At 48.1% G+C, this 23,900-nt stretch overlaps 1 protein-coding gene across 1 annotated transcript in view; it reads right to left on the reverse strand.

The window, feature by feature from the left end:
- The window catches only part of CUNH3orf52 (chromosome unknown C3orf52 homolog), a 29,498-nt gene extending 11,842 nt beyond the window's left edge, over nt 1-17,656 (reverse strand). Inside the window, exons 1-3 of the mRNA XM_055316258.1 lie at nt 17,449-17,656; nt 12,027-12,156; nt 3,784-3,911 (exon numbers count right to left, since the gene is read on the reverse strand). Of these exons, the coding sequence (XP_055172233.1) occupies nt 3,784-3,911; nt 12,027-12,156; nt 17,449-17,586 (396 nt within the window). The 5' untranslated portion in view covers nt 17,587-17,656. The remainder of the gene's footprint in view (nt 1-3,783; nt 3,912-12,026; nt 12,157-17,448) is intronic.
- Between the last annotated feature and the right edge of the window lie 6,244 nt (nt 17,657-23,900).

Below are 23,900 nucleotides of genomic sequence, written 5' to 3' on the forward strand. Positions count from 1 at the left end.
CACTCCCACTTGAATCACCTGCTGACAATTCAATCCCTTCGACGTGGAGCAGGGGGGATCAGAGCACCTACGGTTTGTATGCCTCCAGTCTTGTCATTTCTGTTGCGATCTTCATGAGAACCTGACACAAGAGGCATTACTCCCCCTTCCCTTTTTACTAATAAAGGAAACAGCATTCAGAAAGGTTATGAAACCTGCTCAAGGTCACTCTACTCATAAGGAATTCAGTGCTAGGTGTTACAGACACTAAAACCCACCTTCTTCACATTTTACCACACTGCCCAGTGGGGATGAAGCAAGAGGAAAGGTTCCAGAGTATCAAGGAGGAAAGAAGTGACAAGTGATAAGAAGTTTGGGAAAAATGACTGAGTCACCTTACAGTTTTTGAGCCCCAGAGAAAAGAACGCTGCCAACAGGCCAATGCAGGAAGTAAGAAAGTGGCTCTCACAGAGCTGCTCAGAGCAACTGGGAGGAGGAGGAGGAGCAGCCTATAGATGGGGTTTTATTTTTCCAAGCACTTCCTTACACACACACACACACACACACACACACACACACACAAACAAATGGGTTCTGGCAAGGATGCTGTCCTTCTAGCCTTCTCTGTTCCCTCTCTCCTCTCCTTCCTTTTTAATCTTTAGGGCCTAGTATTGTTTTGCGTATAGTAGGCTCTCAGAAAAAGATGCTAAGCTAAAATTTTACATTAAGAGCTGGAATGTTGTCCCAGATCACTTCTAGTGTCCACTCTGGTTCTTTTTGGCGACGTGGTGCCCTGCTGTCATTAGGACATGTTCACACACCTGGGAGCTGTTAACCACACTACTTTGGGCCTGAAGAAGTGAAATGGGGGGCCCCTCACCCCTTGCTCTGGAGTCCCACACTAACACGGTGCCCCCTGAGCTAGGCGCCCAGTGAGCTGAACCAGAGTTGGGTAGTCACGAATTCGGGACCTGGTAGGTATCTTCCCCATGTTACCAGAGGTGCCACTGTTAATTCCTGCATCTAGTGCACAGGCCAGGGTAACACAGCTAACAGGAGGGCTTAAGCAGAGCAAAGGCCCCAAAAGGAAGAGAACTCTGGGGGTGGAATAAGGGAGAGGCTCGAAAAACTGTTTAGAAAAGCAAGACTAGGGACGCCTGGGTGGCTCAGCGGTTGAACATTTGCCTTTAGCTCAGCGCGTGATCCCGGGGTACAGGATCGAGTCCCACATCGGGCTCCCCACAGGGGGCCTGCTTCTCCCTCTGCCTATGTCTCTGCCTCTCTCTCTGTGTCTCTCATGAGCAAATAAATGAAATCTTAAAAAAAAAAAAGGGGGGGGGAAAGCAAGACAATAAAGCAAAAGCGAGGACTTGGTGTTCCACTATCCACTCCCATTCACCTTCCATATCCGGAAACCTCTAGAAGTTGGCCTGAGCAAATGAAAGACTGGGGTTCTTGACCTGACAATAAGACTAGTATCTCTTAAGCTCTCTCTTTTGTTCCTGAGCATATTTGGTTGAGACACCAGGGGGCAGCAGCTTTTTCACCTCTCGGTGCCTTAGCTCTTATCTGTAAACCAGGCCATTCTTTTTTTTTTTTTTTTTTTTTTTTTTTTAACGTTTGTAGTTCTTTATATGCATCTCATATGCACCTGTGGGTATACAGGGAAAGTACAGGATTTCCATTTATCAGAGAAGGAATAGCTCAAACAGGCCGGTGAACTTGTCCCCAGGATCGTGCCAGCCCCTGATCCTTTGCCACTACACAGCGATGAGCTAAAAATACCTACAGAATCTGTTCGTGTTGGCTCTGTGCAAGCGATAGGCTCTTAGCTGAATGATTAACATCTATTTCCCTTTGACATACAGAATTTGGTCTGTAACACGTGACACATTTGGATGCTGAATCATCGCACTTCTGCGCAGCAAATGTAAAACCCCTGGCTGAAAAAAAGAAAAAAATCAAGAGGAAAAAGGCAAGAGGCAACCTGCCCTTGAAGCAAGTGGAAGAAAAGGATGAAAAGAGCCTTGCAGATAAAATTTAAACAAGCAAAAGAAGGAGGAAGAGAAGCCCAGGTCATCATCTCAGAGCACAAACTCTTGTGATCAAGGAGCAATCAAATAACATGCACTTGGGTACCCAGAAACTAACTCTGGGGTGACCGAGATGGAATCCCCTCCTGGCCAAGCTTTTGTAGGAATCAGATGGAAACTAAATGAAGGTGACTCACACCATTCCACCTATCTATCAACTGCAGAGAAGAGTGCAATGGATGGCAGGCTAGACTTGCTTAGATTGTCTTATCAAATACTTTTCTGGGTCTGGCTATGAACCCAACTAACACTCACGGTGAGGATGCATGTCCTTGTATTGCACAAAGGACCTTCTCCTGCATTTCCTGCTCCACAGAACAAAGCCACCATCCACCCACTAGGTCACCGAACCAGGAGCCTGGAGTCGTGTTCTCCCTGACTCCCACATCCCACCAGCCATAAAGTCCCACTGAGTAAAAAGATCTCGTAAATGTCTCTTGAATCCTCCATATCCCTCCTGCCACTTCACTGGGTCGAGGCCCCCACATTGATCACCAGGACGACTTACTGCAGTACCTTCTAACTAAGCTCTCAGCCTCCAGGATTTCTCCACCACCACACAGCAGGACTAAAATGAAAAGCTGACCATGTCAACAAGCAGATGAAAATGCTTCAGTGCCTTACCAAAGAGTAGGAACACCTTCATGCCTCATCCCTGCAGGTCCCCACCACACTGTAGGCCGAGGCAGCAGGACACTGCAGTGCAGACCCCCTAGCGATCTCTGCTCTTTGATCAAGAACACTCCTGCCTCATCTTTCAAGACTCATCCTGAGTAGCACTTCCTGCAAGAAGTCCTCCAAGTCCTTTCCATCCCAACCCCAGGTAGTTTAGATGACCCTCCTTGGTGCTTGTCAAATATTCTGTGCGTGCCTCCATGAGAAAACACTTCACACTTTTTTAGAACTATCCATTTAACTGTTGCCTCCACTTGGACTGGGGGCCCTGACACTTGGCATATTTTCTGGCACATCGCAGATCCTCAGGGACACTACAGGTTGAATCAAACGTAAGACCAGAGTGAGGAAACAGAACACGGTCCTCCTGAGTAAGGGACAGGTGGGGGTACGGTAGGGGGCTACGGGGTCAGGCTCACAGGAATCCCCAAAATGCTGACATGTAAGGAAACCAGAGATAAGGGAACAAACCAGGCCACCCTGTCCTAGGTGTGGGTGGGGAAGAGGACTTTTTTACGACAGTTATCTGTGACCAACAAAGAATAACCAGCCCCCCGCCCCCCAAAGAAGTAAGTTGTTAGAGATGTCATCACCGGTCCTTACTCAAACCAAGACATCACAAGAATCATAAGGCCACAAGCTGGTCAGTTCTACATAAAAGACTGTCAGCGGGGGCCCACGGTGGTGACCCTGTCGGGACCCATCTCACTCCTGACAGCTTTTTTCTGTATCCTTGCTTAATAAACTTCTGTCTCTTTACTCACTCTCCTTTGTCCTCAAGATTCATTCTTGGACTCCGTGAGACAAGAACTTAGCTCTCCTGCTTCACTCCAGGGCCCCTTTCCGTGGAGGGTAGGGCTCTTCTCTCAGCCCTTTGCACTATAGAAAAACCACTTCTAAGCATCTTTTTCTGCCAAAATCCAGACAAAGAAGCCAAGCCTGCAGCTACTTACTTGACAGTGCCAGGCCCACTCTTCTGGAAGAATCCGCATTCTAATGTTAAGAACTCTGTCAACAATGCTGAAGATATAATTACCCTTTTGGTGAGCAAGTGAGGCAATTCCTCTTCAGTAACACACTCCTCTGGAATCTTCAGCATGACCAAGAAGGTTTTATTTGATGATAATTCAAGTATTTCGTTTGCATCTTCGTCGATGTAAGTTACTAAAAGGAGGTGATTAAAAGGAAAGGAAACACATGCTTACACACATCGGCCAATGAGCATTGATCAAGGAGAAAGCCTGACACAGTCAGCAAGTACAAGCAGAAATGCTTTGTCTCCTCAGTGACCCCAAATAAAGACAGTGGCTTGCCTCCGTTGTGATAAAAATTTTGTTTGTTTTAACGCATAAGAGGTCCCAGATTCCAGTGAATACAAACTGGGGGCAAAGCCAGTGGGAGGATGTGGGAAGAACATGAATTTCTTGGCTAAATGGAACCTGTCGCTTTAGTTCCGTACACGGGTGTCAAGGCAGGTGCTTGGAGAGGGTCTACACGGGCTGAACGATGGGGGTGGCAGGAGGGGACAGGGATTGGGAGCAAGGAACATCAGTGAATCACCTTAGTACTGGGCCGTTAGAGACCAGGATGAGGAGGGGACGATGTCATGGACCAGAACAGAGCAGAGCAGGGACTAGACGTGAGCACGTGAGCCATGTCTTGGAATCTCCCAGCAGACAAGGGATGGGCATGAAGCCACCCCTCTGCAGTCTGTCCCACGGGAGAGAAATGTTGACTCTCTCTCTCTCTCTCTCTCTCTCTCTCTCTCTCTCTCTCTCTCTCTCTTCTGACACACTGTGTTTGTAGAAGGGAAACCAAAGTGCACTCAGAGCCCCAGGGCCCGAAGGCCTGGCATTCCTGGCACAGTGAGTTCTGTGCGGCTGCTGGGGCTCTAATCGTGGTGAGCTAATGGACTGTTAAGCAGTTAAAGCCAAAGGAAAAACACAGCAGGTCAGGAGCCAGGAGCTGGAGGCTGGCACTCGAGGTGCTCACTCTGCTCCCGGGCTCCTCGACTGCTGGCTGGGCCGCAGGATCCCAGCCTCTGGGGCCCTGAGAAAGGCGTGGGTGGCGCAACCAGAGCTATGCTGCCTTAGACCTGACTCGCAGACCTCATGCTTCAGACATAACCTAAGCAGCCACTTTTGCTGGACTTTGGAAAGGCTGCGGGAAGGCAGGTGAAAAGAAGTAAGAATCCGGATTCTTATTCCCTGAGAAAGTTCAGGAAATGTGAGACCCAAGGAGCAAGGGGATGTGCAGACAAGAGTTCACAGGGCCTGAGTGACCAGTGCAGAGAGGCCTGTGCAAGGCGGGGCCCTGGCTGGCCTCGGGGACCCTGGGTCTGGGGAGGGTTCCCTCCTTCCCCTCCCAGGAGGGCCTCACTGTGCCTCAGAACCCTGGTATGAACAACCCGGCTTACGCTGAACACCCTTCCCTCTGGGCAGCTGGAATTTTAGTATGTTCCAGGCAGAAGCCACCTGCTGGATCCAACCCCAGCTCCCCGCACAGAGCCCCAGACGGGCGCCCCGGTGGACAGCACTTCTCTTGTGTTGTTGCATCTCATCATTGCAGCAATTAAGCGTGTCCTCGCCTTCATGCCTGGTTTCCTCTCCATTCTGCTACGATGAGTCTCGACTGATGTGATTTGACATGGGGTCTGGGAGCGAATGGCCAAGAAAGAATTTGTGATATGTTTTGGGGGCCAAAAAGGTGGTTTTATTAAAGCAGGGGGACGGGACCTACAGGCAGAAAGAGCTGCACTCAGGTCTTAAGGAGCCATGCATTATTACTTTTAGGTTAGGAGGGGCGGAGAAAAAGGAAGTTTCCAGAAGGATTTTCACTTGTTAAAGAAGACTTAATGGAATCCTGGAGGCCTAGCTATTGTCAAGCTGGGGTGGTTTGTTTTTCCCGTCCAGCAAGGCGTTAACCTGAAGACAGTTGGGAGTTCCCAGAGGAATGTCCCAGTCCCCACTCAAGTATTTGTCAATGGGCTGCAGGTTATGAGGAATTTCATTTTATCTACATTTCCTTTTTTGCCTTTGCTCTCGTCTATAATCATCTCTATGACTATATGCTGAGCCCCATGAATTCTCCCAGCAAATCACTAGATCTAGGAGTGATTTTGAGGACCCCAAACATAGGGAATTATTCCCACACCCTTATTTGTTGCAAGTCATTACACTATTTGGTCTGACAATAAAGTTATGTCCTCGTAGCTGAAAACTTGTCAAGTACAGGAAATTGCAGCAAAACAAGAAAAAAAATACTGCTAACCCTTTAATCAATGAGTTTCCCCCCACATTTTATGTTATATATTTTAAGTGTTGGAGCACCTGGGTGGCTCAGATGGTTAAGCGCCTGCCTTGGGCTCAGGTCATGATCTCAGGGCTCTGGGATCAAGCCCTGAGTCAGGCTCCCTGCTCAAAGGAACATCTGCTTCTCCTTCTGGCTCTGCCCCTCCCCCTGCACATGCTCTCTCACTCATTCTCTCACTCTCTCTCTCTCTGTCAAATAAATAATTTTTTAAAAGTCTTAATGAAAAGGTAATTTGTATCCTACTTTTTGTTGTTTGTTACTGTCATTGCTTTATCTGCCTTGATCCTCCTATTGTTAACATAACAAAAGCCACCCCCCCTCCCCCGCCGTGTTTGGAATTCCTTGCAAAAAGTACCCTGAAATGCCAGATGTATTCAGGAGATGATGAAGGTTGTCAAATGTCTCCCAGGAAAGAAGTGGAGGAAAATCTGGTGATGGGTGGGAAGCAAGGGAACTAACTGGGAGAGATGAGGCAGAGAGGCCACTAGACATAGGATTGGGAGAGACTGATTTTGACCGAAGGGCAGTGGCACCCAGAAGGAAGGAGGAGGGTAGGGGAAAGCCTGCGATGGCAGAAACAGCTGGCTTTCCCGGTAGCCAGACTTCGTTTGAACCTCAGGGTTGGCTAATAGTTCTTAGCCATGGAATCTGAGCCAGTCACTTAAGTCTCTGAGGTTGTTTTCTCAGCACAAATATCAACATGTCCATGGAGATGGGAAAGGTGAAGACCAACACATAAAAGTATCCCGGCAGGGTGCCCCGCAGGAAGCAGGCAGGTACTGATGAAAGTTGCTATCAAGACACTACCAAGGAATGATTGGATAAGACTGGGTGAGGTTTGGCCACTACCTAGACATAGGAGACAAGAAGGGATCAGAAAAAGTTCAAGATATCAGGCCCAGACAACAAGAAAAATAGCTGCTGTACCAAGCATTACGTACACTCAGCTATGCACTTGAGAATTGCTCAAATCAACCCCATCAGGTGCCTGGGTGGCTCAGTCAGTTAAGCATCTGCCTTTGGCTCAGGTCATGATCTCAGTGTCCTGGGAACGAGCCCCACATGGCTCTGCTTCTCCCTCTCCACCTGCCCCCCCCCACACACACACACACTCTTTTAAGTAAATTTTAGAAATCAACCCTCTGAGTTACATTTTGATGTTTTCATTTTTAAATGAAGATGCTGAAGCTTCAAGAAAATGCATAATTTGTTCAGGTCAACTGAGCTAGTAAGCAGGAGAGTCAAGGTCCATTTACAGACTCAGATTCAGTGATTTTTTTTATATTTTACAAATGTGGAACCTGAGGTCAAGGTGGGGGGGTGTCTGAAAGAATTTGCCCGAAGTTGCACAAATGGAAGGGTACCAGAGCTAGAGCTTGACTGTGAAACTATAAAGAGTGAGCTAACTGGGGAAGAAGGGGATACAAACAAATAGTTTCATGCAATGACTGAGGTGGTTATTGCCAGGTAGAGATCTTCAACAAAGAGTATGACTAAATCTCAGGAAAAGTGTGTGGATGCAGCTCTACGAGTCACATGTAAGAGGGGTGGCTGCTGCCTTGGCAGTAAATGAGATCCTCAAGGCAAAGGATGCAGTGTGTGAAGACAAGCCTCATGCACCGCATGTGGACGCCAAGGGCAGAAACAGCAGGAGATGTAAGGTCCAGGAGTTCTCTAGACCCACAAGAGTACAATACACTCAACAGAGCTGAAGGCTGCAAGTAGGGCAGGGATGGGGGAAAGGCCATTGGGCTTCGCGCTCAAGCAATTACTGCTAACCTCGGGAAATACAACTTGGAACCAATGGGTTAGGAGTGAGCAGGAGGCAAGATCCAAATGCAGACCTCTGTTTCTAGAAGTTTGCCAGTGAAAAAAGTTCAAGAGAAAAAAATTCCTCAAATGAAGGAGCAGGATTCCGACGGAAGAAAGTTTTGAAGGACAGACCATGCTAACCAACACATTGGAAGAGGCCGGCCCAAGTTGAGAAGAGCCTGAAGATGCTTAGTGAGACATGGAGATACCATATGAGATTGGAGACAACAGGTGAAAACACAAGGAAACTTCAAGGAACAGGGCCTAGAGTTTTGCCAAGTTCCTACCCCAAGGACCTGGCTTGTTTGCTAATGCTGTCTGCCAAGGGTTTTCCCATGAGTCACCCTACACCAGGGAGCACTGCCCTGTGCAACCTGCCTGCCTGCCAACACACTGTGAGAGCATAAACCGTGGCTCTTACACCCAGCTCAAAGGCAAAACAATCCAACCCATGGCCCTTGTGAAGTCCCTGGCTCTATCTCAGTACCGTAGCGTTCCCACTCTAAGAAAAACCTGTATGGGAAGAGAGTTCAGAAGTCAGACAGAAAGCCATAATGCTGGGGAATATCACATAAGGGTCCTTGGAGTGTTAACTTTGATCACCTTTAAATTATATCTCCAAGTATCCACCTACCTGTCACAGTTTCACAGTTTGGCTTTTATAATATTTAAAATACTTTGCCCACTCCAGTAGGGGTTTCTTTACTAGGGGTGCTCCTCTCCCCTCCCTGGCTGGGGCAAATAGGTGAAAAAGGCAGAAGAACCCCAGAGGATGCTTAATTAACTGATCCTCCAAATTACCCAGAAAGATGACTTTGAGAGAGAGGTGAAGGCTTTTTTTTTTTTCTCCTTTCCATTTACATCAAGGAATTTATACCTCTTTAGGGAGACAAAGAGAAGCCATCATTATCTTTTCCCTCATGAACTGAAGACAAAACCAAGCCTCCAGACTCAACAGGATTCCCTGGGCTTTGCTCCCCAAATTGGACGCTTTAAAAAGATTTCACTACCATAAGCCTCTCCTGCACAGTGTGGGTGCAGCCCCAGCTCAGCGCCTTGAGCTGAGCCATGGTCCTGAATTTGCCATCACTTCAATGGCACGTCAAAGGCAGAGCGGTGGGACACCCACCCCAGATGCAGGCAATTAACGGTGTACAGTTTGTAGGGTGGACGGTGGTCCTCAGCAGTGTCAGCGACAAGATATACCTCTGCACCGAACACTTCACCCTGGGCACCCCACTGTCCCCTCCTCCCTTCCTCAACTCGTTCCCCCTTCTAACTGGGACCCGTTCATGGTCCACTTCTGTGTCCACTCCAGCTCCAGGGTTATTAACACCTCAGCCTCTGAGCCGCAGCTACTACAGAGCCCTGTGACGGGAGAGTGAGGAGCTGGGGGAGAGGAAGGAGGAGGCAAAAGGGCAAAAGGGCAAGAGCTCCTGAGGAACCTCACTTCCTTTTTTTGTTAGGATTTTATTTATTGCGATGGGCACTGAGGAGGGCACTTGATGGGATGAGCACTGCGTGTTATACTACATGCTGGCAAATTTAATTTAAATTTTAAAAATGTAAAAAAAGATTTTATTTATTTATTCATGAGATATACAGAAAGAGAGGCAGAGACACAGGCAGAGGGAGAAGCAGGCTCCAGGCAGGGAGCCCAGTATGGGACTCGATCCCAGGACTCCAGGATCACGCCCTGAGCTGAAGGTAGATGCTCAACCGCTGAGCCACCCGGGTGTCCCGAAACCTCACTTCTCAATGAAGCCAGCCATAAGCGCAGTCCTTAACTCTCCTAACACTGAGCTTTTCCAGCCAGCAGTGTTTTCCACACAGAGCTCAGAAGCTCTATAAATTCTATTCCTATCACTGAGGCTTGCCAAAGAGGCAATGGCCAATCATTGTTTTTTTTTTTAAGATTTTTTAAATTTTTATTTATTTATTCATGAGAGAGAGAGAGAGAGAGAGAGAGAGAGAGGGGCAGGCAGAGGGAGAAGCAGGCTCCATACAGGGAGCCTGACGTGGGACTCGATCCCAGGACTCCAGGATCACGCCCTGGGCTAAAGGCAGGCGCCAAACCACTGAGCCACCCAGGGATCCCCAATCATTGGTTACTGTCATCCAAGAAGAACCTACGGAGCCACTCTGGGTGAGGCTGGGACTGTCAAGGAGGGGAGCCCTGTCCCCACCCCTTTTACCTATTGCATTCCCCCAACCCCACTCCTATACCACCTACCATGACTCCCCCCCAAAGGCACAAACCCCTGAGGGCTGAGGTGCCACGTAAACTAAAAGTATTTCTCCAATTAAAAAAATGTGCAAGTCTGCAAATCTCTTTACAGCATTAGCATTTGCAAATACAGTCTTATAACCAAATGGAAAATGAAGTTTGCTACTACAAGTGTTACAGAGTTCTTCCCTGAATGTTGTCCTATGAACTCTCACATCCCTTGAGAAACTATGGAAGGAAATGGACTCCCTTCCTCTGCAGATGGCTGTGGTGCGGTGAAGAGGTCCGATGATTTCTGAGAATGGAAGACAGCTCTTGGGTCTTGTGCTCTAGAATCCTGAATATTAAACCGGATATTAATAGAATATTAATCCTGGCCCGGGACGCCTGGGTGGCTCAGAGGTTAAGCGTCTGCCTTCGGTCCAGGGCGTGATCCTGGGGACCTGGGATCGAGTCCCATATCCAGCTCCCTGCATGGAGCCTGCTTCTCCCTCTGCCTGTGTCTCTGTCTGTCTGTCTCTCTCTCTCTCTCTCTCTCTCTCTCTGTGTGTGTGTGTGTGTGTCTCCCATGAATAAATAAATAAAATCTTTTAAAAAATAAAATAAAAAAATAAACCAGCTGGATCTGTTGCATTGTCCTTGGTTACAGGCCCCAGATGCCAACAGACAAATTAGCCAATGTTCAGGATAGCACCACCTAATTGCGATGGGAAAAGGCTGCATGGCTCAACTTCAGTTTCAACACCCAGGAGTGGGAGTTGATGGGAAGAGGGAGTATGAAAGCTCACATCAAAACTCTTATCCTCAGCATTTCGGAGGAGGTGTAGCACCCCTTATCAACTTCTCCCTACCTCGAAACCAGCCTGCGGCCTCAAAGGATCACCATCATGTCACCTCAACTCTGCCCTAAGTAACTAAGCAAACATGGCACCTGCCTGAGAAACTCACACGCTGGAGGTTGGCATATGTCATCAGATTTTCCTATTTCTGGGCAGCCCGGGTGGGTGGCTCAGTGGTTTAGTGGCACCTTCAGCCCAAGGCGTGATCCTGGAGACCTGGGACGAGTCCCACAGTCAGGGTCCCTGCATGGAGCCTACTTCTCCCTCTGCCTGTGTCTCTGCCTCTCTCTCCCTCTCTTTTTCTGTGTCTCTATGAATAAATAAATAAAATCTTTAAAATAAAAAAAAAGATTTTCCTATTTCTTCATGGACTTTAACACCTTGAGAGGAGAGGAAGAGACTGGGAGAAGGGACAGGAGGTGAAGGGCAACTGTAGTTCCTAAAGAAATTTCCCAGAACCTCTTCTGGAGAGACTCAGGGGTTTCTCATCCAATATTGGGTTTATTAAAAAGAATCTGATTCAAGTTTGCTTTGTAAACACATACAACACAAATATAATGAAGGTATTTCCAAAATAAGTTAAAGTAATGACATCACATAGATACATGGTTCCATAAAGTTTTTAAGATGCTTTCAAATGGGCTATTCATTATTTGTCATTATAATAATGGACTAGGTATATCAGATGAAGTACAACGATTATTTTGTGAAACAACTGAGAAGAAGAAACTTTCAAATAAGCAGGTGTAGAGACACAATAAAATACAAATTAGTGTTTAAGCTAAAGCTTAAGTAATCTTCAAGATCCAGTGAGCAGATTATTTAAAGTAAAACACTGGTCTCCAGACTTCTTTCAGAGCTTATTAAACAAACAAAAAAAATGAAATAAAACAAAGGACCATGGATAGCTACCACCCATACAACAATCCCAAATTCCCAAATTTTTAATATGAATTAAAACCAGTTTTAAATTCATATTATAAATCATGAAATAGCAATGAGCACATCTTCCATATGGATGTAAGTCATAAGCAAACATTAAAGAAGTTCTTGAAATGCATCACCTCAGTCCTGTTTCAATCCTCTTACCTCCAATAAGACACAAGCTTACGACGATCACTACAATGAGACCTACGAAAACAGAGGCGATGACCATCCACAGTTTGCACTTCCCAATCAGTTTCTTATTACAGGAGCTCCAAGGGTTCTCCTTGTTGGCCTGGAAAGCAGAGAGACACTGTGAGGCGATGACTGGTTTCGGGAAGCACTTCTGAAGGTTTGTAAAGGGCCAGTGATACCGAAACGAAGGCAGCAGGATCCTGCCGTCCAGGGCCCACACTCCACAGTGAGGTTTACAAAGAAGCAGAATGGAACCTCACACAAGAGTGAGGGAGGGGCTCTGGGTGGCTCAGTCGGTGGCTCAGGTCATGACCCCAGGATCCTGGGATGGAGCCCAGAGTCTGGCTCCCTGCTTAGCCTCCCTGCTTAGAAGAGTCTGCTTCTCCCTCTCCCTCCCCCCCTTCCCCCTCTACCCCCACTGCTTGCACGCACATGTGCCCTCCCTCTCTCTCAAATAAATAAATATGTATTTTTTTTAAATATGAGGTAGAAAATACCCTGGGAGCTCTGAGGTGGGAGGGAAAGGCAGGATTTTGAAGGATGGATGGAGAAAGGCATTCCAAAGCCAGGAGGGAGCATCCTCAATGCTGATTCAAAATGGAGTTGGCCAAGAGGCCCCTCTGATGGGACTGTGGGCTCCAGAGGTGAGTAATGATTGTTAAGATTAGGGATGGTGAAAGGCTGGAGGATACTTGAGAGGGTTTTGGATGCTGCCAGAGCCATCTGGACCCACCCCGGTGTGTGCTGGGGACCTGTGGAAGGTTTTGTAGCACAAGAGCTGAGCTGAAGACAAAGAACAAAAGGATGTATGGTTTAGAGTGGACGCACCAAGAAAAGGCGAAGGGGCTACCGCTGTGCCCCACACCACGTAATTAGGGCCTGGGATGGGAAACCAAAGGAAAGAAGGATGGGAGCTGCAGTGGGTTGAGTAAGGCCATGACTGCCATGGTCAACTGATCACCAACACCATCTCATTTTGGTCTAACAGGCCTGCAAGGGACCCATTAGCTCGTCTCCAAGGCGCAGTGAGAGAGTGGCCAGGGCGGATCCCCGCTGCGGGTCACTGCAAAGCTGGCACCTTTTGTCCACTGCCCCGTGTCACCGTGCAGAGCTCCGGGTTATGAGCGTGCCTGGCTGCCACAGGGGTGCCACCACTCGGGGCCACCTCGTGCCCCTGCTTCCCCCTGAGCCAATAAGGAATTCCCACACAGACACCTTGGGCCACGATGGGGAAAAGGTGTTTCTATAGAGGCATTCCCTTCTCACACGTAGAAGCCGAGCAACTGGCTCACTCCGCAAGTGACTGAAGCTCCAACATCATCAACTGTAAAAATAAGAAAGCTAGCTCACAGGGCTGTTGTACAAACTAGATGGCGTACGTGAGGCACCTGCTAAACAAAGATTAGGAACCCAACACGTGGGAGGCATCATTACTCAGTGTTCTCCAGGCCCACAGAGCAGCACTTCTGCGGCCTTGCCCCGAACTGGCACCTGGTTCACTTTCTCTCCCATCGTGATTGTGGCATGATGGCCACAAGGAAAGGAAATTGTTCACTTTAGGACTACAGTTCAACCTTGCTCAGCGAGAGGTTCCCAAGCCTGGCTGCACATCAGAACCCAGCGGAGGAGGAACTTAAATGCACACAGCTAGGCCCTACCTGGACACAGGGGACCAGATCGTAGAGGAGGTGGGGGTAGGCCCCAGTCTTTAATGTTATTATTATTTTTTTTTTCTTTATTCATTTGAGGGAGAGAGGCAGGGGCAGGGGGAGAGGGAGAAGCAGACTTGATGCAGGACTCGATCCCAGGACCCTGAGATCATGACCTGGACGGAAGGCAGATACCTAACCGACCGAGCCGCCCAGGTGGACACCACCCCCCCTGTCCAGTCTGTATTTTGAGCCTCCCAGAGCGAATCAGGTGCTTTATCAGGGTTGAGACTTCCGTTCTGAAGCCCCATCACTCTCCAGGAGCCAGGTCAGACCTCTCCGTTTGCGGAGGCCTCCCTGCCACATCACCCATGGAGAGATCCCCCAGGACGTGAGCTGTCCACACTGCTCATTTGTCCCTGCTTTGTCTGGTTTCATGTTCAAATATAAACAGATACCGGCCTATCTTCCAAGGTAAACAGAAACCAGATAGAAGGAGGGTGGTTCTTAAACTTCCTCGTTCTTGTAAACCCACATCTGTGGCTCATTCAGGTATTGAGCACTGAATTCGTGTGTGTTGCTGAGTCATAGAGGGTTCTAGAATTTTTAAGAGGGCACTTTGAGGAATTGCAGAGTAGAGGTCACACTTCGGAGCCTCTTCGGTTCCGGTGTGACAGGAGTAATAAAGGGAACACTTGGACAGAAGAGACTGCTCTTGAGGTAAGTGTGTTTCTGGAGTCCAAGGGCAGGGCCACCTCTCACCCCCGCCCCCAGGCTGAAAACTGCGCCAGAGCCACCAGAGCCAAGGGCTCAATAAGGCACATGGGGGAAAACGTCCCAGTACAAGGAATCTTCAACTTCCCAGGGAACAGAAACGTATCTTCCTACTTACAGAGCTCGTGAGAACAAAATGACCTCCTGCCCTACTCAGTCCTTCTACAAGGGGCAGCCCGGACACTAAGATTAGTGCAAAACGAAAGGGGCTGGAGCCTCAGATGAGCCACAAAATGAGAGTTGGTGAACCTCTTTGGCCTCTTGTGCCTTCACATATGTTTCCCCTTAGAAATAGTAAGCTAGGACCCTGGTGGTATGAGGGGACCATTACTGTGACTCCCTAGGGATGGTCACCTCCCAGGGACACAGCCCTCGCCTATAAGAAATGCCTCTTCCCGTCCAGCTGAAAGCGGCCAACCTACAGCTTCACCATCTGCCATCAGCCCTAGGGGAGAGCCACTGTCCTTTGCAAAATTAATCTTCACAGACTTTAAGTCATGGGGAAGGATTCCATCAGCTTACTCTCACCCTAGGAATAAATTACTTTCAACTCTGCACATGAGTGTTGACCAAGAAATCTGTATTTTTAAGAAGTTCCCCCAGGAACTGTGTCCTGGGAGTGAAGAGCCCCCGATACACTAGGTGTGTGTCACCTGTGCTGAGACTCCCCTAAAAATCAGATCACAACGACACAACACTGCCTCCTTCATTAGCATCTTCTTTCTCTCATGCCCAAGTTCTAGGTCACGAGGAGACGCCACGGGCAGGTTTTTCTGCAGGGTACTTTCCAGAGATTTTTGCGAACTACATCTTATATTCTAGGATTGCATTATATGGCTGGAGAATTTTTGTGGCTTTCCTCCAAACAGTCCCCCAAACAGTCACATTCCTCTTCAGATAAGGATCCAAATACATGACATAGGGCCCTGCGACAATGGCAGGGTTACTTCTCTCTTGGATACAAAGGCTTTTCTTCTTTTTTGTCTCTATTAGGAGCAGATGTTATATACATCCAGAAAAATTTTCTTAGCATGTAAGAAAATCGCTCTACTTTATAATCTCATTGTGGGATTTAATCCACTTGTCCACACACTGAAAATCCACCTCATTCTTGTCCTAAATTCTAAACAATACCTAGCAATGGGGCTAATTTCCCCTAACGTTCCAAGCCCAGAATAAGCAAGGGAAAGAAATTCTTTCCACTGCCTTCGTAGACTCTCCCAGATAATCCCTTCCAACCAGGAAGTCACCCATGAGGTGGGATATCGTCTTCCCAAAGGTCCCAAGCTGGGTGTGGAGTCTTCTTGAGATTCTCTTTCTCCCCCTGCCCATCCCCCTGCTTGTGCGTGTGCATGCTCTCCCTCTCTCTCTCTCTCTCAATACATAAATAGATAGATAAATAAATCTTTTAAAAAATACACTTCAATTTATTCTATGGAACCAAAGAGAACGATTAACACATGAAATGAGGATTCCCCTCCCATTTTTAAATGTTTCCTGTTCAGATATTCGAATGCCCCCCAAGTGCTCATGCAACCCTTCACCTTCACGCCATTCTAGTTTTTCCTAATTGGTGACCTACAAAGCTAATTCACAAGGAAGTCTAGGCTCTCAGTGTACAGCTGGCTGATGAGGAAGTAATTAGAACATGAAAGAGCAATCTCTCCTGGGTAGGCACTAAACAATTATAAAATACTGATGCCCTACATACATGTGACATGTTCTCCTACTCAATCTGTTTCCAGCGAAGCATGCCCAGGCCTCCCAGGGAAGCCCGGCTACCCACTTTACCTTAACCATTTGACTGCGGGGAACATACAGACCTCGGCACCTTGCCACAGAGCAATTTCACCTTTTAGTGGTGAAATTGTCACCAAAACCCCTATCGCTGGATTCAGTCCCAGGAGTCGTTGGTGTGGCATGGATCTACCTTCCAGGAAGCAAGTGTTCCAAAATCCATTCCTGGACCCTGCCTTGGAGGACCCACACAGCCAGCCCACAGCTGTGGCCCCTGCACAGAGAACAGAGCATCTTCCTCAACCTTCATTCTTCTTTATATATATATATATATATATAAATTTATTTTTTATTGGTGTTCAATTTGCCAACATATAGAATAACACCCAGTGCTCATCCCATCAAGTGCCCCCCTCAGTGCCCGTCACCCAGTCACCCCCCCCCCACCACCTTCATTCTTCCACGGTGTTCCTCTATCATTCAAACATAAAGTCCCAAGTCAGTCTCCAGGGCACCTACAGGTGCTTAGGAAAGCAGACGCTCCAGTCTTTCCAGGAATCAATGTGGAAGCAAAAGCAATGCTCTCCCTTTTTGATGTCCTTGCTTATCCCTGGAATCAACAGGATGATGAGTCAAAGGGGAAGGGGTGGAGAAGTGAGACCTAGGAAGATCAGGTTGGAGCCATCCATCTGGGGAGCTCGGAGCACCCCGAAAACCTCAAGCCAGCGGCAGGGGTTCATCAGAAGGTACAGGGCTGTGAATTCAAAGTCTCTGCTGCTTTATAAGCATTTGCTGAGAAAAACACTGTTCCCAAGAGAGCTCAGCCTGAACACCACCGGCTCCCCCGGAGACCCAGAGCAGGGAGAGCGACTGAGGCACAGTCTGGGGACAAACACCTGTGAACTCACTTCCCATCAGCTGAGCGGGGCAAGTTCACACTCGCCTCTTGCCTGTGTCTTGGGCAGATGGGGGGGGGGGGTGTAGGCTGTGTGCGTCCAGGGGATGTGCGCCGCGGGGTGGGGCTGGGGAGGCGGGGAGGCCCAGGCAAGGAGAGGAAGACCCCGTCTGCCCCTCCGGTTCCCCCGGCTGCGGAAAGAAAGGGCGGGATCCCAAGTCCCAGGGCTCTGGAAACCGCCTCTGTCCCTGGAGGTTCCCTCTGCAGCCGGGAGGAGCGTCCGGGGCGCGCCCCCAGCGCTCGGCTCCGGACCCCCCGCGGCGCCGGCCGCCCTTACCTGGGCCGGGCGGGGCTCCCCGCCCGAGACAGGGACCACCTGCACGGTGCCATTGAGGGGCTTCTGCTCGTCCGCCGGCCCCCCGAGCGCCAGGAGCTCCAGGTCTTCCCCCGGCGACGGGGATCTGGGCCCTTCCATGGACGGCGGAGGAGGCCGAGCAGCCCGCGGCAGCAGCGCGCACGCACGCAGGGGCAAAGTCCACACGGGCTCCCGCCGCCTCGCACCCCGCCCCCCCTCCCTCCCTCCCCTCCCCTTCCCCTGCCCCGGGCGCGGCGGGCCGACCTCGGGCGGCGGGCGGGGCGACCTCGGGCGGCGGGCGGGGCGGGACGGCGCGGGCTCGGGGGCGGGGAGAGCCGCCGCGCCCAGGAGGCGGTTTTTCTGGTTTGTCCGGGGCGCTGCCGCCCGGCCTCTCCCTGCCCGCGCCGATCCAAAGCCGAGGCTGAGCCGAGGCCCCGCTCGGTGGCGGCTGTGGCCCGGACCCACCCCGCGGCGCCGCGCCCCCGGCGACACTCGGCCACGTCCCGAGCGGCCGCTGCCCCCCCCCTCCTCCGGCCCCGCGCAACTACGTCGTTCGTTGCATCCACAGGTAACGACGAAGCACCCGCGGCGTGCGGGCCATCGTGCGAGGCGCTGAGCCGCTGGAGATGAAGACCACACGGGACACAGCACCCACCCCCAGGTCACCCCCGGGGAGCCGAGCATCGTGCAAGGTGCTGAGCCGCTGGAGATGAAGACCACGCAGGAGCACAGCACCCACCCACCCCCAGGTCACCCCCGCCATCGTGCGAGGTGCTGAGCCTCTGGAGATGAAGACCACATGGGACACAGCACCCCCCCCAGGTCACCCCCGGCGTGCGGGCCATCGTGCGAGGTGCTGAGCTGCTAGAGATGAAGACCACAGGGGACACAGCCCCCCCTCCCCGCCCCCCGACAGGTCACCCCCGGCGTGCAGAGCATCGTGCAAGGTGCTGAGCCGCTGGAGATGAAGACCGCACGGGAGCGCAGCCCCAGGTCCAGGGGTGCAGGAGAGGGCAGGCCCGGGACCAGGCCGCCCAGCCCAGCTTGATCCCCTGTCGCAGGATCCTAGGTGACACCTGGAGCTTCTCTCTCCTACCGGTTTTCTCATCTGGAACCTTGGCCTCCGGGAAGCGCCTACATAATGGGACTGTTGCCAGGATTAAAAGAGTTGGGGGCAGTCAAGCTCTCAGCAGTGACTGGCACGTAGGAAACATTCACAGATGCTTATGATTATGGGCCTGTGAGGAGTCACAGACACCCCCTCATCCCCAACAACACACTCCCACACCATCCATAGTCGACAACTTCTGGTTTGCCGAGCCTGGAATTATGTTTGCTAAGCACAAATGTGGGTGGATCCTCTTAAAGCTGTGTTCAGAGCCGGCTTGCCCCCCCTCCCCCCAAAAGCTATTGAGACCAGTCTGAGGTGCGCACAGGATGCATTTAAATAAGCTTCACTTCAGAAGATGCTGACTCGTGTCCCAAAGTCTGACATCCTCAATGCCTACTGGTCAGAGCCTTCCTAAATATTGGGTCTCTAGTTGTCTCTTGCCTGGCACCAGATTACCTGGACCCCAGCTACCTGCCCTCGGGGCGCCTGGGTGGCTCAGTCTGTCGAGCCTCCGACTCTTGGCTTTGGCTCAGGTCATAATCTGGGGGTCCTGGAATCCAGCCAGCCTCAAGCTCCATGCTCAGCATGGAGTCTGCTGGAGAGTCTCTCCCTCTGCCTCCCCTCTCCCCCTCAATCCCTTCCCTGGCTCTCTAAATAAATTAAATAAATAAATAAATAAATAAATAAATAAACTGGAAAAAAAAAAAAAAAGAAACTGGAACCTTTAAAGAGGGTCCTGCTGCTAGGATCTGTAGTGACAAACCAGTTGCAGCTGCTGCCGGGGCTGCAGCCTGGCAAGAAGGAAACAGACAGGAATAAACACTGACCCCCCCCCCCACCTGCCACTGTCCTCTCCTTGACTCCCATTGGTAACAGAAGAAAATGAAAACGGGGTATGAAGAGAAAGAGACTCTGCACCGTACGTTTCCCTACAACTGACATCCTGTCTTCCTTCTCAGACATTCAGCAGTCAGGACACTTCTCTTGTCTGATTAGCTTCCTCTTCCAGGCTGGCCCTCACCCATCCCACTCTAGGGCCACCCCCACTTCTTTGGGCTTTTTTAATTGAAGATTTTATTTATTCATGAGAGACACAGAGAGAGAGGCCGAGACACAGGCAGAGGGAGAAGCAGGCTCCATTCAGGGAGCCTGACAAGGAACTCGATCCCGGGACCCGGGGATCAGGACATGAGCCAAAGGCAGACGCTCAACCACCGAGCCACCCAGGTGCCCCCGCCCCCACTTAAATGTATGTGATGTTCTCTGCTTACAATTTTTTCCTACCCACTTTCTGCGTGGACAATTCCCATTCATCTTTAAATTCTAGCTGAGACATACTTTTTCCACTAACCCTTCCCTGACTTGCCTCCTCCACCAGGAGTGATCTACACTCTTCTCTGCGACCAGTACACATTGTACTTATGCCAAATGCATCAGATTTAGTCCAATTTAATTCAACAAGTAGTACTGAGTGCCTGCCATGTGTCAAACATTCTTCTGGGTGCTTGATATAGGTCTGAAGAGATAGATAAAAAAATAAAATCACTGCCAACGTGAGGCTTATATTTAGTGAGGGGAAACAAACTTAAGCAGTCTTCTTTCTAGAATGTTTGAAATGCCTTATGCATTGGGAAAAAAAAATAAAGCAGAGTAAGGGAGGCTGGAGTGTCTAGTAGTGAAGGTTAGGGTTAAGAGGAGGTACAATTATAAATAGGGCAATCACTTCAGGCCCCATCAAGAAGTGGAATAAATAGGACATGGGGATGCAATGCTCAGCACGGCGACTACAGTTTAAAATATGTGTTACAGGTAAATTGAACACCAATAAAAAATTTTAAAAAGATAAAAATAAAATATGAGTTACATATTTGAAAGGTGCTAAGAGAGTAGATCTTAAAAAGTTCTCATCAGGAGAAAAAAAAAAAACCTGTGGGTGGGGATGGACATTAACTAGACTTATTTGGTGATCATTTACACAAATATCGAATCATTATGTTGTACACATGAAACTAATACCATGTTATATGCCAATTATTCCTCATCCATGTGAAATTCGAACCAAGAGTTAAAGGTGATAAGGACTGTAGCTGTGCTGTGCGGAAAGAAGAGGGAAGTTCAGGATAAGGACTGTAAACTGGAGCCTGTTCGATTTGTCTGTCTGAGAATCAGTCAAGCAGCCAGAGTGGCTAACGTGAAGTATGAGCAGTAATTTTTTACTACTGTTTAAGCTCCTTGAAGTATCTATAAATTCCCGGTGCTTAGCCCTATGTCGCCCTATATAAATGTTGGTGAGTTAGAATGATAGGATGGTATTCCCAGCAACGATGGTTTGCTAGGCCCAGGCCTGAAACCCCAACTAGAGTCACAAAGACCCCTCAAACCCTGACCCCCATCCTTACCCAGGGCCCAAATAACCTTTCTCACAGGTTCTCTGGTTTGACTGCAGGAGCTTAGTCTCAGTGGGACATTCCCTCCCTGTGTCAGATGAATTGTAGCTCTTTCCCCAAACTGGTTTCCCCAGGAATCAATGCTTAAACTCTCCTTCATCCTCCAGAGGATCAAAAAGCTACTGTTTAGCATCACAAACACTCTGCACCAGATCTCCTAATGCTTTCTGAGTAGTGCAAAGCAGGGTTTATGTAATCCCTAATCTAGATTAGTATGCATTTCTAGAATTCCATAAACATAACCCTTGCAGACAGTTGGTGTCTTTATGGTAATATAGGTTTTAAAGACAAATAGATTTAGGACTCTCACTACTTTGTGCTCCTGGGCACAAATTTAATATCTATGAGCTTCTTTTTTTTAGAGCAGGCCCACGAGCAGGGGGGTGGACATAAAGAGATGGAGAGAGAGAATCTTAATTCTCAGTGTGGGGCTTGATCTCCCCACCTGAGCTAAAACTGAGTTGGATGCTTAGCTGACTGAGCCACCCACGTGCCCCAAGCTTCTTCATCACTATAAAATCATTTCTACCTAGTAATGACAATTAAATGAAGTAATTAGAGTAAAGCATTTATTTCTGTGCCGGACAAATATCAGGGTCTCAGTAAATATTCCCTAACTAATACCCACCCACCTCCAACCCTTAGCAGCCAGCAATAGTCTTTGATTTAATAGATTTTTTTTGTGATATTGATTTGTGTTCCGATCCTGTCACATTTTCTTGATCACTCACACTTGCTGACACCTCCCTATATTACCCGGACTACTTAAATGCTTACTTGCAACTTGTCCCTGATTTCTGATAACTGCAAATTTCTTAATCTCCAGAGAGCTGATACTTGAATGTAGATAAGTGTCCCAATCTCTTCTTGAGGACTTTTTCATGCTACCAGTCAGTCTGACTGTAAATGAAGGATTCAGTTAGAAAGAAATGTTTCTCCTTTGAGGTTAACCCCAAATTTAGATGAACCACTTCTTGAAAGATTTTTGGGTGAGAAACCAAATTCTACATAGATTTGTTTTTGTTCCCCCCCCCCAAAAAAAAAGATTTGCTTTTGCCATTTCTTCATAGAGGTAGCTTTTTAAAAGATATTGTTCTTTCCTAAAGTCATTCAAACATGTTTTTTAACGTATACTGTTCTTGCACAAATAATTTTTTAATATAGTCTCAAATTATTATTTTAAGGAGTAAAATGTAAGTAACGTTAAAAAATTAAAACCTACTTGTTGCCAAGACTCACCGACCAGTATAGATTTTCAATTTTGCTTTACTTGTCATAGTACTTGCTCTTCTTTCTCCCTCTCTCCTTTGAGAGCAAATAATTTCCCAAATGATTATTGTATAAACCAAAAAATAAAGTAACATCATCTAAGTGACATCACCAAAGTACCAAAGCATCTGATTACCTTCAAACAGGTCTGTGCCTCTTGAAAACACAGCCAGAGTGTATCCATATGTTTGTCAGGTGACAAGCACAACTACTGTACACGTAGGCAGTTGGGTCAGCCTCTCAGACTAATCAAACAGGAAAAAATTGAGAAATGGTTGGTTTGTGATGTTACATTTTGCCGATTTGAAGACACTGTGAAGGAGAGCAAGAGTCCCCAGGAGTCTGACACATGAAAATGTTCCTATCTTGGTTTATGGAGGCCATTCCATTCTGCCAACTAAACAGTCTTTGGATTTGCCTCTATTCACACTTTTGTAAGAATAAAGTATATAGTTCCACGTCTCCCTGGCATCTTGGCATAAAATAGCCAAGTAAGTCAGGTTTGTGCTTCTGAAGCTTTTCCCCACCCCTGCACACCTGAGGAACACGGTACACTCACATTTGTGCAAGCAAGTGCATAAAATGGTAGCCCTTACATGTGGTTTGAAAAAAATTCCCTGTGATGAATCTAATAGATCATTCCAGGCCTCCTTCATCTCCTAACTGCGATCACAAACTTATGCAAGATGTTGGTGATATTTTTAAATCATAAATCTCCTTAGAACCGACCATGAATAAAAAGTACAATTCACCTTGTACCTAGGTCATGGCAATCCCGGGCAAAATAAACCCAGGTTTTAAGAACCATCCGCCTAATTTGTTCTTCTCCACAGTGGATTTAGTAGCTAAGTCCCATTGTGACTCAGGTGGTGCACTTGACACCCTGAATTATACTATGCTACAGCAGGTTTACTGAATCCTTAGGGACCTGTTCAGAAAGGTATCATTAAAATGTTGTGTCTTTTATCTGAGAGAACCAGTCTTTTGGCAAATCAAAATATGTCCTGTGAACTGGAAATCATTCACTAGTTCAGGGCTATTAAATCCATATTTCAGTTTTTCTATTGGATCCTGGGAATGACCCCTTTTGCTCTCTCTCTCTCCTTACATTAAGGATGTAATTAAGGATGTAATGTAATCCTTACATTAAGGCCTCTTCTGAGGCCCCATGAAAACTATTTTCATTATTGTGGACCCTACTTATTTTTTTTTTTTTTGGACCCTACTTAAAAGGAGCATTGTTGGGAGGCCTAGGTGGCTCAGTGGTTGAGCATCTGCCTTCAGCTCAAGGTGTGATCCCCTGTCTGGGGATCCAGTCCCGCATCAGGCTCTCTGCTTCTCCCTCTGCCTATGTCTCTGCCTCTCTCTCTAGGTCTCTCATAAATAAATAAATAAATAAATAAATAAATAAATAAATAAAATCTTTAAAAATAAAAATAGTATTGTTATTACTCCTTTGACTTTGTCCCAGGGAAAACAAATAATATCATTTTTCTTCCTGCTGTTTTTACCTCATCAGAGAGAGGTATTGTGAAGTCTGGCCTCTGTTAATGGAAAGCTTATTCTGAGATCAAGTTGAAATCCTCTAAATCAAGATCAAATAAATC

The sequence above is a fragment of the Nyctereutes procyonoides genome, unplaced genomic scaffold (assembly GCF_905146905.1).
Source record: "Nyctereutes procyonoides isolate TBG_1078 unplaced genomic scaffold, NYPRO_anot_genome, whole genome shotgun sequence".
Classification (NCBI taxonomy): Eukaryota; Metazoa; Chordata; class Mammalia; order Carnivora; family Canidae; genus Nyctereutes; species Nyctereutes procyonoides.